At 58.7% G+C, this 17,231-nt stretch overlaps 1 protein-coding gene and 1 long non-coding RNA gene across 2 annotated transcripts in view; one reads left to right on the top strand and one right to left on the bottom strand.

Moving 5' to 3' along the window:
• Positions 1-1,032: 1,032 nt before the first annotated feature.
• Positions 1,033-8,589, bottom strand: LOC129391871 (uncharacterized). Its single transcript, XR_008616676.1, has 3 exons — positions 8,509-8,589; positions 2,304-2,585; positions 1,033-1,295 (listed from the first exon to the last, which is right to left on the bottom strand). It is a non-coding gene; the product is annotated as an uncharacterized lncRNA (long non-coding RNA).
• FOXO6 (forkhead box O6) overlaps positions 8,026-17,231 on the top strand; it is a 21,323-nt gene continuing 12,117 nt past the window's right edge. The window contains exon 1 of the mRNA XM_024125222.3: positions 8,026-8,845. Coding sequence (XP_023980990.1) covers positions 8,432-8,845 — 414 coding nt within the window. The 5' untranslated portion in view covers positions 8,026-8,431. The remainder of the gene's footprint in view (positions 8,846-17,231) is intronic.

Raw genomic sequence — 17,231 nt, 5'->3', positions numbered from 1 at the left:
CTCACCTGTGCTTTTTTTTTTTTTTTCCTAACATCTTTATTGGAGTATAATTGCTTTACAATGGTGTGTTAGTTTCTGCTTTACAACAAAGTGAATCAGTTATACATATACATATGTTCCCATATCTCTTCCCTCTTGCGTCTCCCTCCCTGATGCTGAGCCATGAAGGGGAGTCCAGGAGATAAAATGAAGGCTAAGGACAAGCACACAGAAGGCAGCCAGGCCTGGGGTGAGTGTATATGGCATTAGGTCCCTCTACTGGGTGAGGAGGTCTCCGAAAGGCAGCTGCAGAACATGGATACATTCAGCTGGCCTGGGCCTGCAGCTAGAGTTGCAGTCATTGTAGTGTAGGCCATGCTTGGGCCATGCAGAGCACCCAGAGGAGCAGCAGAGAAGCAGCTGCAAGGAAGGCTGGGGCTGGACCCAGGTCCCAGGGTGCTGGGCAGGGCAGGGCTGGGCCACCTGACGGGACCATCTCTGGGCTCCTGGGTGATGAGAGCTTAGGAAAGTGGTACCATTTGCATGGACTACATTTTTGACTTCTCCTCACTTAGTCTAAGTATCAAATTCCAATGATTAAAAAGTAGAAATTAAGGGTGTGGGCTGAGCATGTTTCACAAAACATGGATGGAAACGATGGCATATCCCATCCCTGCTACCCTGTCAGCTGCACTTGGCTTGGTCAGTCTGTGCTACCGCTACGTGGCATTACTCACCTGTGCAGGCAGCAACAAGGTGAGAGAAAGCAGTTGCACTGGTGAAAACATCAGGTTTGGGGTTGGAAAACTCTGTCTTAGCTCTTGGCTCTGTGACCTGGAAGAAGTTATTTTACTTCTCTGAGCCTCTGCTGCCCCTTCTAAAATAATACCAACCTCTCAGGGTTAATTAAAGCTCAAGGGAGAACCATGGAATCAGTTAGCATAGAGGCTACACTTGATAAATAAGTAAGATAAGTAAGCACTTGATAATGATGATGATATTTATTTACTTATTTATTTTTATACTTTATTTATTTATTTATTTATGGCTGTGTTGGGTCTTCGTTGCTGCACACGGGCTTTCTCTCTAGTTGCGGCGAGCGGGGGCTACTCTTCGTTGCGGTGCACGGGCGTCTCATTGCGGTGGCTTCTCTTTGTTGTGGGCTCTAGGCACACAGGCTTCAGTCATTATGGCATGCGGTCTCAGTAGTTGTGGCTCGGGGGCTCTAGAGCGCAGGCTCAGTAGTTGTGGCGCAAGGGCTTAGTTGCTCCGCGGCATGTGGGATCTTCCCAGACCAGGGCTCGAACCCGTGTCCCCTGTATTGGCAGGAGGATTCTTAACCACTGCGCCACCAGGGAAGTCCCCGATGATGATATTTATTAAATATTATTAAAATTATATCATTTTCACAACCACCCTGTGAGGTTTCCCCAGCAGCTGCTGCCTCAGTTTCCTTAGCAGATGCTCTCAGTTTCCCCATCTGCAAAATGGGAATAGTGCCGATGTCTCCAGAGTGTGGCTGTCAGGATGAAATGAGCGAGAGCACATGGCCCAGTGCCTGGCACACAGGAGGCCTTCTGTCACTGTTGGCCTCCTCCCTCTCCTCCTATCAGCCGGCATCTCCGGGGGCTGGTTGCTCTGATTATCCTAATTCACTGGGATTCCACAGCCCCTCTTCCCAGCACGCCTCATGCTGTGGGTCCTCAGGCCGAGAGTCGGGCTGGGGAGGTGGTGATGTTTGCATGGGCCCAGGAGACAGAGGGCAAGGCCATCCTGAAGGCCAGAGAGAGACATCCTTACAATGCCCCAGAGGTTACGTAGCTCCTTCTCCACGTCATCTCCTTTCATACTCCTGCCCACTCCGGAGGTAGGTGTTGTGATCCCCATTTTGCAGACGGGGAAACTGAGGTAAGGGACCAGTCCAGGGTCACACGGGAAGTCCTTGATGGGGCTGGCACTTGCCTCTCTCCATAGCTAACTGTCATCCAGCAATGGGGCTGTGGCTGCAGCCGAGGGGAGAAGCAACAAAACCAGCGGGCCGTGGGCGGCCCTCTGGGGGCTCCTCACAGGCAGAGTCTCACTGGCTTGGGGAAGTCTGCTGCCTCCATGGCCTGGTGGGCTGCAGGGGACCTGGCAAGACGGGGGCAGCTGGAAGAGACAACCTTCTCCTAGAAACCTCACTCCCTTCCCTAGGACTCCTTCTCTGAACAGGCACGGCTCTATAGAATTCCAGACTACTTTAATATTTTGTGAGGAGGTATCAGGGCTCTGTGAACATCAGCTTCAGATGGAACCTTTGAGATCATCTGCTCCAGGCCTCTCACCTGTTTGATCAGAAAACAGAGGCTCTGAGGAACAGAGAAGTGACTTAGCAGGGCCAGGAGCAGAACACTGCAGCTCAGTGTTCTGATAGGATCACTGGATCAGGAAAATGACAGGCTAGGTCAGGACAATCCCGAGGAGAGGTCACATGGGCAGGATGGGGCGGGCCAGGGCAGTGAGGCCACAGTGAGATGCGGGTCTTCTTCTGCCGGGCATGGCTGTCAAGTGCTCATTTCATCTTTTCCTTTCACCATCCCTGCGAGGTCAGAGTTGTTGTCCTCGCTCTACAGGGGTAAGAAACAAGACTCAGAGAAGTCTACAGTCAAACAGCCTCCTAGTGAAGGAGGTGAAATTAGAACCCGGTCCTGATGGTCTCCAAATCCTACACCTTTTCCATTACACCTCTTGTACTGGGTTTGAATAGTGTCTCCCCGCACCCCCAATCCACACCCTTCCTGGAACCTCAGCATTGGATCTTTTTTGGAAATAAAGTCTTTGCTGATGTAATTAGTTAAGATTAGGTCACAGTGGAGTAGGGTGGGCCCTAAATCCAGTGTAGCTGGTGTCATCATAAACAGCAGACAGACACAGAGAGGACAATGCCATGTGAAGAGGTGGAGAAGAGACGGAAAAGAGCGCCGCATGAAGACGGAGGCAGAGGAGTGATGTGTCTATCAGATGAGGAACGCCAGGATTGCCAGCAACCACCAGAAGCTAGAAGAGGGGAGGATGGATTCACCCCTAGAGGCTTCAGAGAGAGCGTGGCACTGCCAACACCTTGATTTCAGGCTGCTAGTCTCCAGAACCGTGAGACAATAAATTCCTGTTCCTTTAAGCCGCTTCGGTACTTTGTTACAGCAGCCCCAGCAAACTAAAACGCCTCCTTCCTGTTGTACAGAAAGAGGGGTGACTTACAGGCATCATGGATACCAGGTGTGGTTGTGTGGACATTTAGAATATCAGGCTAGCCCAACATGGAGTAGGATGAGGGGGGCATACATTTGTCTGGCATTTGCTCTTTGCCAGCTCCGTGCTGTGCACCTTACACAGGTGGTCTTAATCATCCCCTACAGGTAAGTATAGCCATTCCCATTTCACACATGAGGAAAGTGAGGCTCAGAGAAGGGAAGTGATTTGCCCCGAAGCTCATTTTCCCCTACCTCTAGTGCTGTGCAAGGAGCAAACCCAGACTCCAGTTTGAGTCTCAGGGAAGCAGGCTACTCACTTTCCTACTCTGAGCCTCACTTTCTTCATCTAGAAAATGGGAATAATAGTGTCTGCCTCTTGGGTGGTTGTGAGAATACAATGAGTTTATCCTGCCATTCAACAAATGTTTATTGAAAGTCTCTGTGCCAGCCCCTGCTTTGGCTCCTGGGGACACAGCAGTGAACAAGATGGGCAGAGTTCTTGCTCCCAAGGATTATCATGCCTGGCAGGTACTCTGCAGGGGCTGGCACTTAGCAAGTGCTCAGTAAAACTTAGGGGGATAAGGATATAGCGTTAAGCGGGATGGTGGGTGGGACAGGCTTGGCCTATAAGAGTAGCTCACTTCAGCACTACTTCTCTGTCACTGTCAGTGGCAGTACAGACCCCGGGCCCAGGAGGACACAAGGCCCTCTTGACCTGGGCCCCATGCTTTTGGGCACTGAGCAGTCACGGGTCTAGGCTGCCTCCCCGAGCTCGCAGGACTCCCTGGCCCAGGCCTGAACTATGAAGGCCGCTAAAGGCCCCTCGGGTCTTGCCTCAGTGCCCCCCCTGGCTGCACTGTCCCCCTCAGCCTCTCAGCCTCAGCTCAGCCCCGCCCACTCCCTGACACTGTCCCTGGGCCAGGCCTGAGCCTGCCTTGGAGGCTCTCCCAGCTGTCCTGATGTCCCCTCTGGCTTCTGCAGACGCTCCCCCTTCTACCCCTGGAGGCCTCCGCTGGGCACCAGCCCCTCCCCCTCCAGAGGCGTCCCCAGACGTCACCCCTGTGCTGTTCTCTTTTCCTGACAACTGTGGCATCAAATGTCAACCAGGCTCTGCTCAGTACCGGCAGGTGGGGGCGGGAGGGTGGTTCTTGCTCTCTGTGCAGTTTAAGGGAGGGTCCCCTCGAGTCCCCCAGGAGGGGCTAGGAATGGCTGGCCCTGGTCTGGCTCTGCTCCCAACTCACTGCTCTGCCTTGACCAAACCCCTCCCCCCAGACCTCGGCTTATCTCAGCCATGAAGGGGAGGCAGCCCTCTCTGGGCTTTTGAGGACCAAAAGGGACACAGGCAAAGTCCTTTGGGGACTGGGAAAACGCTGGGCAAGTGGCAGTGGGCTCCCCCGAAAGCTGTCTTCCAGGTGGGCTCTGGAAGGGGGTTCTCGGGGGTGCAGAGCAGCTACGCCCATCAGACCTCAGAGAAGCCTGTCCTCTGTCCTCACTTGCCCCGAGTGAGCCGAGACAGCTGGCACCGTGCTGGGGAAGCGGGCTCTGGCGGGCCCTGACAGCTCAGCAGTGGCAGCAGTGGAGGTGGCGGTGGCGACAGCGGCAGGGGCTATTCTGAGAGCTGGGAGGGGCTGGGGAGCTGAGACTGGAGGAGGGGAAGCAGCCGGGAGGATGCAGTCCTGCGGGGCTGGGGGGGCTGTCACTGCGTGGCCCAGGAAGGGGTCTGCCGAGGGCAGTGTGCCTCGGGAGAGGTGGGTAGTGCCTGCTTGTCACTGGGAGGGATGGACAGCTGAGGTACCGAGGCGTGCCCTGGGATCGTTCGGGTGTATGTGCACAGGTTTTGTGACCCAAGTGTAAGTTGACCGGGTAAAGCACGTGTCTGTGTGTGAGTGAGCGCGTGTGTGTGCATCGGAATGCGAGTGAGTTTAAGTACAAGGGAAGGTGTGAGAAGAAGCAAACGTGCTTGTGTGTGGAAGGGGGAGGAAAGCGAGGGTGAGCAAGTGGGGGCTTGTCTGTGAGCAGGAATGAGTGTGGGAGTGGTAGGGAGGGTAACTCGGAGCTTGAGAGCCAGTGTAGGGGAGGGACGGGGGGTGGGAGAGCCCTGGGGTTGGAACCACAGGGACTGGAGGGTCTGTGGCATTGGGACACACGTGTAAGGGACATAGGCAAGCGTGCATGTGAGTGAGCCCGAGTGTGTGAGCGGACACCAGTGCGTGCGTGGCGAGAGCAGGTGGGACAGTGTGACCTGGGACAAATAGGGAGGGAAGATATGTAGGGGCAACACCAACAGTAATAAAAACAGCTAGGATTATTGAGCACTTACTCTGAGCCTGGTGCTGACATTCACGATTTTACGGAATTCTTCAAATAGCCTGTGAAGTTCGTGCTATGATGATGCTCGTTTATAGATTAGGAAATAGTGGCTTTGGGCAATTAAGGAACTTGTCCGTACTCTTAATCAGTATGTTATACAGCCTCACAATGAACATGTGAGCAGGAACCAAGTTGTGAGTAGAGAAAAATGAGCGTTGGTGTGCATGGTAGGTGTGAGTGTGTGTGTGTGGCGGGGGGGAGCGGGGGCTGAGTGTGCCAGTGTGGGTCCCAGAGGAGATTCCAGGCAGCAGCTGTGGACACTGGGAGGGGCACGGCCGGAGCAGAGCCTGAGTCAGCCTCTAGGGTGTCTCTGCCAACCTGGCTTCCCAGCCCCGCAATGGCAGCCTGTGCCAGGGCCCCCAGCTAAGGATCCTCCCAGCTCTGGTATGGCCCCCAGCAGGCCCCGTCTCACAGAGCAGGCTAAGCCAGGGCTGAAGACTGGCAGGAGGCCTGCCTGGCTTCCAGGGTACCTGAGGGGGCAGCCCTCAGCATGGGCTCTCCAGGCAGGGAGGGCATATGAGAACTGTGGGAGGGGGTCCAGCAGTGATTTCAGGGCCCTTCTGACTCTAAACAGAACCACCTGGAGGGTGTGTGTGTATATGTAAAAGCAGAAAAAGGGGGCAACCAATGGTTCCCATGCCCACCCTTGCCTTCGGGATGTGACTCAGGCAGATGCCATGCCAGGCATTTGCAAGCTGGACCTGCTCCCATTCGGGGTGGGGGTGGGGGGCGCAGCGAGGAGGGGCCCCGCGAGGAGGGGCCCCTCCAGCCCTGCCTGCACCCTCACCCTTGGCCCTACTCCTTGGGACCTAAGCTGAAAGGAAGGAATTTTTGAGAGAGGGGTGACTCCTGTGGCCTGGGCCCAGCCTTCCCGTTGCCCAGAGAACTTTCTGCAAGTTGCAGTCTCCAGCCTCTCCAACGAATGTGGTACTGGCTGGTGAGCTTAGATTGTAGTCCTGGCCATTCCATCTGGGCAAGACACCTGCCCACTCTGGGCCTCAGTTTCCTGACTGGCAAAAGAGAAATATTGGGCTAAAGGGACATAGATATTACTGGCAGAGCAGCAGTGGTCTGGGCTAGCAAGGGACAAGGACAAGTGCTGGGAGATGGGTTAAAGAAGGTGTCAGGGATGAGTTGAGCTGAGTTTTGAGGAATGGGAAAATCTTCGATGAGGACCACGAGGAGGGTAAAGGGTGTTTTAGGCAGAGGGGATGCACCAAGCAAAGGCTGGCAGGTGGAGTCTTGGCTGGAAACAGCCTAGGGCCCTGCGGGATGAGGTCATGGGCTGCCCAACTGCTCAGCCAGCCTCTTCCTTCTGAGGCTGTATGATGATCTGACTTACATCTGACTCCTCCACTAGCCTATGAGGGCGGAACCTCATCTGTCTCTGCTGCTGCTCTTGTCTTAGTAGCCCCAACAGTGCCTGGTGCATCAAAGTGCTCAATAAATATCTGTTAAATGAACGAGCAACTTCTCCCCAAACAGGATGAAATTCGGGGCAAGTATTTGTTCCAACAGCCCCTGCAAGAGCCTCCCGCAGACTCTAAAGCAGTGGTTTGCAAAGTGTGGTCCAGGGTGCATCACCTGGGAACTTCTCAGAAATGCAGAGTCTCAAGCCCCAACCCAGACTTACCAGACTGGGGCACAGCAATATGTTTTAACAAGCTCGCCAGGTTGATTCTACTACACGTTAAACTTCAGGCACCCTGAAAGCCCACGAAAAACAACTTGCAGATGGAGAAGCCAAAATTGTGGCCAAGCCTGACCCAGAACACAGGTATTCTTGACCCTCTCCCTTTCTCCAGCCCAGGGTACAAAGAAGAGAGCTCCATCATCCACCCCACCAGGTTTCTGGAATGAAGACTTGGAAACACCAGGGCGGGGTGTGGGGGGGTGGGGTGGTGTGTGAGGGGGGGTGTCTAGAAACAGGGGCGGGGCATTCCTCCCAGGAATATAAGGCGGAGCCAAGTGCTCTGAGCCCCGCCCCATCCCCGTTGCCCCGGGAAACCCCGGGTTGTAACAATAACCCGCTGACGCGCTTCGGGGAGGGAACCTGCCGAGTCCGTGGGCGGGACAGCCCTGCTGCGGACCAATGAGAGCGCTCGGGCCTCGCCCCCGCGCCCCCTCCCCCAGCTCAAAGCAGGGGGCGGGGTCGCGCCCGCCGCTCCTCCCCTGCTCCGTAGGCGGCGCTGTTGCGTGCTGGGGCTGCGGCAGGGTCGCCCCCGGCCGGGAGCCCCGCCCCCCCACCTCCAGCCCGCGGGCGGGGCACCCGGCCGGCCGAGGATTCCGCGGCCGCGGGCGGGCACGCCCCGCCCTCTCCCGCGCCGGGCCCGCCCCCTCCCCGTCCTCCGCCCATCCGAGGTGCAGCCGGCGCTGAGCGCGGCAGGCGCGGGAGCTGGCGCTGGAGCCGGAGCGGCGGCGGCGGCATTCACGGGGCGGCGGCGGCGCGGGCTCCGGCACGGGCTCGGGCTCCGGCATGGTGCAATCCGGCCCCGTCCCGGGAGAGCGGGGCCCGCGTGCGGGGCCGGCGCCGGGGGAGCGGCGGCAAAGACGGTGGCGGTGGTGGCTGCAGGCGCAGGCAGGCGGCAGGTGCTAGAAGCGGGGCTGGGCGAGGTGTGTGCCCGCTGGGCTCCGGGGCCGCCGCTCCCTCACTGCCTCCACCTCTCCCTCCCTTCGGGCTTCCCAGCGCGTCCAGCCCCCTGTCTCCGCGACCCGGCCCATGGCGCCCCGCGGTTGAGCCGGCGCCGCCAGGGACCCCTCCCGCGGGCCTCCCCGGGGCGCACAGATCCCAGAGCCGCCCGCCCACCATCCGCGGAGCCCCCCTCCCCTCCTCGCCCGAGCCGGGCGGGACCATGGCTGCGAAGCTGCGAGCGCATCAGGTGGACGTGGACCCGGACTTCGCGCCGCAGAGCCGGCCGCGCTCGTGTACCTGGCCCCTGCCGCAGCCAGACTTGGTCGGCGACGAGGACGGAGCGCTGGGTTCAGGGGTGGCCGAGGGCGCTGAGGACTGCGGGCCGGAGCGCCGAGCCACGGCCCCGCCGATGGCCCCAGCGCCGCCGCTGGGCGCGGAGGTCGGACCGCTGCGGAAAGCGAAGAGCTCCCGGCGGAACGCGTGGGGGAACCTGTCCTACGCCGACCTCATCACCAAAGCCATCGAGAGCGCCCCGGACAAGCGGCTCACGCTCTCGCAGATCTACGACTGGATGGTCCGTTACGTGCCCTACTTCAAGGATAAAGGCGACAGCAACAGCTCGGCCGGCTGGAAGGTGGGGGCGTCCGGCAGGGGAGGGGGTCTGGAGTCGTCGGCTGGGGATTCCAGGGGCTGCTAGATGCGTCTGGGCTCCCGGCGGGCGGTCTAGAGGGAGGCCTTGGGGCATCCCCAGGAGTCACAGAGTGTGTGCCCAGGGCGTGGGGCCGGCCGGCAGACAGGCGGGGGCGTGCTGGGAGCAGCTGTGTGCATGCTCTGGATGCGAGGTGGGAGGTCTGGTGGGGTGGCAAGCGACTGCCACTTTGAGGCACTCTCGAGGGACACCCTCGCCCCATCCTTGGGGGCATAGCAGAAGAAGCTATTCTCAGGCCTCAGACATTGGGGACCCCCCTCTTAACCCCACGAGTTTGCTTTGTGTTTCTCTTGTTTTACCCTCTCCACCAGGGCACCCTCCTTAAAGAGCTGAAATAATGACTTGGGGTCAGTGGCTGCTTTCCTCCCAGATCTTTCCCACTACCCTCCCTGGAGCTGGCCTCAGGGTGAGGAATGCGACCCTAGGCCCACAGTTCTTTCTGTGGTGCCAGGAGTTCACTCTAGGGCACCAGCCAGCCTAGGGTGGGGAACTGGTCAGGTGACCTGAGATCTGAGTTCTCCATGGGGCAGCTGCTGCCCCCCTTGCCTGGATCAGCATGGTGGGCTGGTGATGATCCCTGCTGGTGTGAGGGCAAGGTATTGAGACCTGGAGATCTGTCCATGACCACCCGAGGCTGTCTTCCACTTCCCTAGCTTTCTGAGCCGAGATGCACTTGGGGGAGGGGGAGAGGGGAGGGGCACCCCAGGGAGGCCTCAGTACCAACCAAATGGAAAGGGGGGAGCCATCTTGGGCGACGACAGGGTCTTGACTGGATTGTGGCCTCCAGACCCTCCCCTGGCCAACTTGTTGGGGAATGGGGATAGTCGATGCCTTTGGGGGAGAGGAGACTGGGGTGGGGTAGGGGTCGGGCCATGCCTAGGGCCTGTGAGCTGTGAGACTCCCTGTGGGAGAGGGGGGTCTCTATGAGGGAGGCAGGCCTGAATGGAGGGAAGGGGCTCTGGCTGGTGGTGCCTATAGGCAGGGTCAGGGGAAGGAGGTGTGCTGGTGGAGGAGGGGAGGCTTGCGGACATGGACAGCTCAAGATGCCCAGTGGCTGCACTGTAGGGGCCACGGTGCTCTGCCCTGGGAGCCCATGGCTCTCAGGCTTTACGCTGGCAGCTTCTCTGTCTGTCTCTGGCCACTACTGGGTGGGGACACAGGCTGGAGGGGCCGACATGAGTCTCCTTCTCCATCCTCTCTCCGGTCCCCTTGGGCTCAGCCCCCTCCGGAACACTTGTTCCTCCTAAATGAGTCCTGCCCTTGTGCTTTGCTGCCACCTCCCTCCCATGTACTGTCCCACCCTTCACTTCTCCCTGTAGATAGTCCCTGTCCTCAAGGGCACAGAGTTCAGATGCCTCTTCCAGGAAGCCTTCCCTAACCCTTTTTAGCTAGCTCAGGACTCCCTCTTCTCTGGCCCTCTCCCTACCTGTCACAGGTCTTAGTCTTTTGTGTCCTGTCTCATTTCCCTTCCCCACCCCCTTTGGAAGACAGTGGCAGTGTCAGAACAATCTCTGTGCCCACGGCACTGAGCATAGAGCCTGGCACTGGGAACTACCAGTGCATGTCTGGAAAAAGAGTGAAGAAATAGGTGGATAGTGAAGAGGGAGCAGAGGCCAGGGAGGGTACTATGGGCCAGAATAAGCCAGGAGGGCTTCCTGTAGGAGGCAGAGCTCCAGCTGGGCTTGATGGGTGAGGGATGATGGGGAAGATGGCAAGAGGGAACATGAGGCTTGAAGCTGGGAGAGAACTTCAGTTCACTGAGGGTCTCAGGGCCAAGCCCTGTGCCAGGCACCTTCAGGCATCTGTGCCAGGTGTCTCCTTTAATGCTCTCTGCACTCCCTGAGGTGGGTTTTACTGTCACTACTTATAGGGCTGGGCACTGAGGCAGGGAGTGGAGGAGTGAACTGCCCAAGGTCACATAGTCAGCAGATGGGAAAACTGGATTCCAGTCTAGATGTGTCTCCCTCCAGGGACCCAGAGCCTCTGGAATAGTGTCCTGCTGGCACTGGATGTGGGAGGGGGACACTGACAGCTTTCAAACAGGGGCAGATCTAAATCCTAGACTGTGATTGGGAAGGTACTTGGAGATAATTTAGTCCCATGAGTTCATTTCTCAGACTGTGAGACTGAGGCCCTGGAAGGAAATGGGACTCTTCTCAGGTCATCAGTGAGCGGCAGGCCCTGGATGATGGCCCAGGCCTCCCGCCTGCCCATTGGATGCAGTTTCCACTGCACCACGCTGCTGGGGACACACTGGTTCTCCCTGCGCCTGGGCTCAGGAATGCTTGTCCTGGGCTAGGGCATTGGTGAGGGAGCCTCAGCCTTGGGCTCCTGACCTAGGCCCTGGCAGAGACCCCCAAGGCACTGGAGGAGGGCTGTTTAGAGAGGCCCCTGGCTTTTCCCATCTCATCCCCTCAGTGGCTGTCCTCCTTCTACCCCACCCCCCATCCAGCTCCCCAGGGAGCCTCCTTCCCCTCTCATTCCTGTCCCTCCTAATGCCTGTTCCCCCATTCCCAGTCAGTCCCTCCAGGGCCCTGGTGGCCAGGCCGTTCCCAACTCCCAGCCACCCTCTGGTTAGCAGAGCCTGTTGTACACCGCAGGTGCCAGGGCTGGGGCCAGGGACCCCATTGTTCCTTACTCCCCCCCCACCCCCACGTAAGTGTTGCACTTGAGTCCCTGGAGTGTACTGAACCCTGTGTTAGATGGAGTGGGGGGACCGAAGGGGAAGGTGTTGCACCTGCTTTCAGGATGCATCAGGGCTCAGCCAGTTCCACACGCAAGCCCTCTGTCTTGCAGGCAGGACTAGGGGCCGGGGAGTCGGGGTGGGAGTAGGGGTGTGGAGAAAGTGGGGTAGATCCCCTGGGGAGCCAGGCAAGCCCTCACAGAGAAGATGGCACTTGATCTGGTCTGTCTTCACTGGGTGGGGTGGGTGGGTAGAATTTGGGAGAAAGTCTTCCAAGGGATATTGACTGCATACGCAAAGGCAAGGAGGTGGAATTGCATATGTTGGGTTTGGGAGACTGTTGGGTGTGCCAGGCTGGAACGAAGGGCTCCTAGGCAGGGCTGGGAGCGTGGGATGGCAGGGCTGTGGCGTGCGAAAGGCCGAGTGAGGGCCCTGTGCTTGGCCTTTGCCCTGTGGTCCCACCTGTGATGTGGGAAGATAGTTCAGAGGTGTTGCAGAGAGGAATTGGAGGAGGCAAGATCAACAGCAGGCCTAAGGCACCCAACAGGCTGAAGCCCGAAGAGAGTCTGGGCTTGGTGCTGGGAACTCCACCAGAGAGAGGCTGGTAGTGTTACCGTCAGGGCAGAGGGTCTCCAGGCCTGGAACGAGGGCTTGGACAGGAGTCTCGCTCCCTCTCCAGTGTCCCAAAAGTGTGGATATCCCACATCCAGGTAGAGCCTCCTACTTCCTCTCAGACACTCTAGCCCCACCTTCCTCCTCCGGGAAGCCTTCCAGGCTGCTCTGGGTCCTGGTGCTCCTTCCACTTAGCGCCCTTGGAGTTATTCCGCCTGCTTTTGTGTTTCCAGGCTGCCAGCTCCCCTGGGAGCTCCCAGGCCAGGCCTGGGTGCCTCTCATTCCTGTCCCTGGGACTGGTGGGGGAGGAGCCCAGTGGATGGGGATTTCCCTTCTCCCTCAGTGCCTGGAGCAGCTTGGCTGTTGTGGGGTGGGATCAGGAGGTGGGGGTGTCCCTCCGCATCAGGCCCAGGCGGGCCAGTAGGTCCTAGGTGGGGTGGAGGCTAGAGGGGAGGGACTGATCTGAGAGAGGCCGGGAGGAGGAGGGTCCTGCTACAGCCCGACTGAGCGGTGGTTGTGCGTGCAGGGGCTCCCCCTTCTCTCCTCCCCCCAGCCCGTTCCAGCAGGGCTCCCTCCTTCTTCTTTGTCCTCCGGGGATCCCCAGCCCCGAGGGCTGGTGGAGGTGCGGGAAGAGGCGGTGTGAGCCAGGGTTGGGGGGTGTCCTCACCCCCCGCGCTGCACGAGCGGGGGGCTGGCAGCTGCCCGCCTCCTGGGCACGAGCCCGTGCCAGCCGCTCCTGGCACAGTTGCTGGCACGCCCGGCAGACTCCCACGGCCACCTGCTCACACCCACCCACGAGCGCTGGCGCGCGGCGGGCCCTTCCGGCTTCCCGGGCCTCCCGGCGCCCCTCCCTCGCCACCGCGCCCTTCCCCCCCAGTCCTCTGCTCCCCGAAGGCCCCACACTCTGCCAGCCGCGTGGCCCGCCCGGCGGCCCCCTCCCCAGAAACTTGGGGAGCTTGGGAGGCAGGGCCGCCGGGAGGCCCCTGGGGTGGCTGCGCCTCTGCGGGGAGAAGGGGGGGGACCTGGAGGCAGACAGACAGACCGACAGACAGGGTGAGGGCCCCGCCTGCCACCTGGCGCCGCTCCAGCGGGACGATGGCGGGCAGCGCCGTGCCAGGCGGTAATTGCAGACAGACTAATTTAAAGAGATGAGACGGTTATTTTTAACTCCTGTTAAGGTAATGAACGGCGCTTGGTGGGGGAGGTGTGTGCGGGTTCGAAAGTTCAGCGCCCCCCCAGCCGCTACTTTCTGCGGTTTGGGGCTCCCCTCTCTGCACGCCTTGAGGACCCAGCTCAGGACTGAGTGGAGTGGAGGGGCTCTGCCAGAGAAGGGAAGGGCTCAGAGCGCCGGGGAGCAGGCGCCCACCAGCCAAGCCCGCATCCCCTCAAATCCTGTCCTCCATCCTTCCAGGTGGGTGTTAGCATCCCGGTTTCCCAGGTGGAGAAGTGACTTGTCTTAGGGTCACATCCCTGAGAAGTGGCAGACCTGGGAATTGAACCCCGTCCTGTTCCCCAAACTCAAGCATTTCCTCCTGTGCCATTGTGGCTGGAGAGGAGGGATTTGGAAAGGGTGCAGGCTTGTTTCTTGCAGCCCACCTTCTCCCATCTTTGAGTGGCAGCTGGTGGTGGCCACTCCGTGGGATCCTGGGGGCTACGGAAGCCCCTCTCTCTATGTCTTGTGAAGGGTTAGGGTGTGGTCGTGGGCTGCATGTGTGGATGTGAGCCTCTGGGATATGGGTGCACCAGCTATAGCACGCGGAGCCCCCTCCTCACCTCACTGTCTCCCTTAACTTGTGGCTGACTCCTCATCACCCCTTTCTTATTTACAGCCTGTGGCCTGCCTCCCAACTTGGGAGTGGGTACCTGAGAAACAGGTACACATTGGTGCCCACTCCTTCCACCTCTGAGTCTGACTTCGGATCTCCAAGAGAGGTGGAGCCCATCACCTGCTTCCAAGCCTCCTTCCCAGATCAATCCCTTTCTCACACACTCCCAGGGACCTGGAGCCCGCAAGCTCTGGGACTGCCCATTCTATTGCTAGACAAGACCTTCAAGTTGTTAGGCCTTCCTTCCTTCTCCCTGGCAATGACCCATCTCTCTGGAGCATCACTCAGGGTGTCCTAGTTCAGCCCTTTGGGGTCTTTTGGAGCTGTGGAGTCGGGAGTTGGTGAGTGGCGGGCAGAGCACCTGTAGGGGACCCTGATCTAGCGTGTGTGAGCTGGAGCAAAGCTCTCTCCCCTTCTGGTCCTCAGTGTTCTCATCTGTGTCCAAAGGGCCTAACTCACTCAGTCTGTGGCCCTTTCGGGGCTGTGACTGACAAACCCTCTGGTTCTAGGAGCCATGAGGGGTTAGTTGGGACCGAGAGCATAGAGTACCTAATGGGACTTATCATGGGTGGAAGCACGTGAGTACAGGTGTGGATGGACTCGAACTGGGGACTCCTGCTTGGGGCTGCCTACCCTGACCCTGGCAGTACCCAGGTGGCAGACAAACTCTGGGCACAGTGAAGGGAGTGCTCCTGGCAGTCCCAGCTGGCTACCAGAGCAGGCAGATGGGGGTACAGGGTGTTAGGTGGGCATTAGCGGAGGCTCTGGGGCCCTGGTAGGGCGCTCAGGGGGACAGCTGGATCTGGATCTGGAGCGCCCCCCTTCCTCCTGGCATCCTGGTTACCATGGAAACCAACTCCTGTTTGGGAGGGTTTGGCTGTCTGCTGCCTCTCCCCACCCCCCAACCCATATGTGGAGGTGGGAGGGGGGCCAGGTGGTGTGTGGGGGAGGGGCCCCCCCCCGCCCCCCCCCCCCCCCCGCCCCGGGCCTCCCTCTTTGCAGAGAAGCCTTTCTGGTCTCTAAGGGGGATGCCTCTTTTGGGAAGGGGAAGGAGAATTCAGAGGATGAACGCCTGGGTGCTAGGCAGTCAGTTGGGCACTTCACATAAATCCTCTCATTTCATCCTCCCTGGGTCCTGCCACGTATGTGTGTGTTAATAGCCCCATTTTGCAGTTGAGGAAATGGAGGCTCAGAAAGATGAAGTCACTTGGCCAAGGTAGCATAGCTGAGACAAGGCTGAGCCTAGATTTAGATGCAGACCTGTTTCCTCCATGTTTCACCATCTTCCAATGCCCGTGCAGTATCAGCCCACACCCCAGCCAGCCCTCCTGCCCCAAGGCTCACTCATGCTCGCTCCAGAACCCTCCAGGGCTCCTCAGTTCCCCTGGGAGCCAACCAAGCCCAAACTTCTCTGTTTGGACCCCTGGGCCCTCTGCTGGCCTTGTCCAGGCCCTGCCCTCCCTCCCACTTTCCCTGCTGCCTCTGATCCCAGGCAGCCCTCCCACTGCCATCTTTATACCTGACACTGGAGTTCTCAACCCAAACCACTACCACTGTTACATGCTCACCAAGGCTGCTATCGACTCTCATGGATTGAACCCTGGGGACACCCCTCAGAAACTAGGCGGGTGCTTGGGTAGTTTGAACAAAATCCTACCTCCCAGTGATTCTGGAACCCAATGTGTCTTTCTGAGAATCTGCCTTAAATCCTTAGTTGTTGGCAGAGCTGGCTGATTATCAGAGTCACCTAGAAGCTTTTAGGTAGTACGATCTGCAGCCCCTGTCTCAGACCCTCTGTATCAAACTCTCAGTGGGTGGGCTTTGGAATCTGTATTTTAACAGGTCTGTCTGATGACTGGTCGGATTCTGAACCGACGCCTTAGATGGTAGCTTCCTCTGCTTCTGCTTGCCGAATCTGAGTTCCCCGACCAGGGACTGAACCCGCAACCCCTGCGGTGGAAGCACGGACTCTTAACCACTGGACCTCCAGGGAAGTCCCCCTCCCGTCTTCCGCTCCCAGGGAGGACCACCTTCTTCTCTAAACAGGCTGCCCAGATTGAGCCCCCATCTCTCCTCCTCACTCTTTTCTGGGTCCTCCAGGGAATTGAGCCCCATGCAGTCAGCTCCAAGGGACTGAAACACCACAATACATTCGCCCGCCCTCCGTGTCTGATGTGCTCTGCCACTGAGAGCCTTTGGCTGCCGGAGGGAGGGGAAACGTCGTGTACTCAGCAGGCCTCTCTGGCGCTGGCCCACAAGGAAGTGGAAAGTCGCAGCCCCCGCTGTCTGCTAGCTCCCCGTCTGGTGGGGGAGGCGAGACCATGTGTACAGCGTGGTGCTGGTCTTAACAGGATCCAGTCCTGGGGCTGTAGCGTGCCACTCCAGGCCTTGGCCACCTGGCCCCAGTCAACCTGTACAGCCACATCACTCACCCCAGCCGTCTTCTGACCCTTGCTTCAGCCACACAGAACTCTTCCAGCTCAGGATGCAACCACCACATGCCATGACAGGTGTGCTTCCACTTAATTTTCACAGCAAACCATGAAGCTGGTACTGCTACTATCCCCAGTTTGCAGATGAGGAAAGTGAGGCTGAGAGAAACAAAGTAGCTCTCACAGTATCCCACTGGAAGGGACAGAAATGAAACTCCCCTGGGCTACTCCTCCCTAACCAAGTGCTCTGGCCAGGCCAGTCTAGTCTGGCCGCTACCCCCCTGCCCCCCAGCCCTAGCACTGTCTCTCTGATTTCCCTTAGAGTTTGGCCCTGGGGCTTCCAGCCTTGGGGGTGGCTCTGGGATCCCTGGCCCCCTTTCTCAAATTCAGAGCTCCCAGAGGGAGGGAGCTGACATTGTCCGCCCCCCTCCATCTGCAGGCCCCAGGGCTGATGGCCACTTCCCCCACTCACTTTAATCCAGGCCTACACCCACTGGGCACCCATTGTGCAGCACTGCTCAGAGGAACCGGACTGGCTCCCTGCCCTCGAAATGCCTGCAGGTCCAGCTGGGGAGATAAGATGAGGATAAAAACTACCCAGGGTCATGATGGAGGACCAGATAATGAGCTATGGGTATTTGGAGGTGAGGGGGGAGAACCAGGCAAAGGAGTCAAACCCTCAGGACTCTTTAGGAGCCCCACAGGGTCTGGCTGTGTTAGCTGGAGCCCAGCAGGACTTGAGGCTGGGGAAGCAAGCA

Source organism: Physeter macrocephalus, unplaced genomic scaffold, assembly GCF_002837175.3.
Source record: "Physeter macrocephalus isolate SW-GA unplaced genomic scaffold, ASM283717v5 random_376, whole genome shotgun sequence".
In the NCBI taxonomy this organism is placed as follows: domain Eukaryota; kingdom Metazoa; phylum Chordata; class Mammalia; order Artiodactyla; family Physeteridae; genus Physeter; species Physeter macrocephalus.
This window is presented reverse-complemented; position numbering and strand designations above follow the sequence as displayed.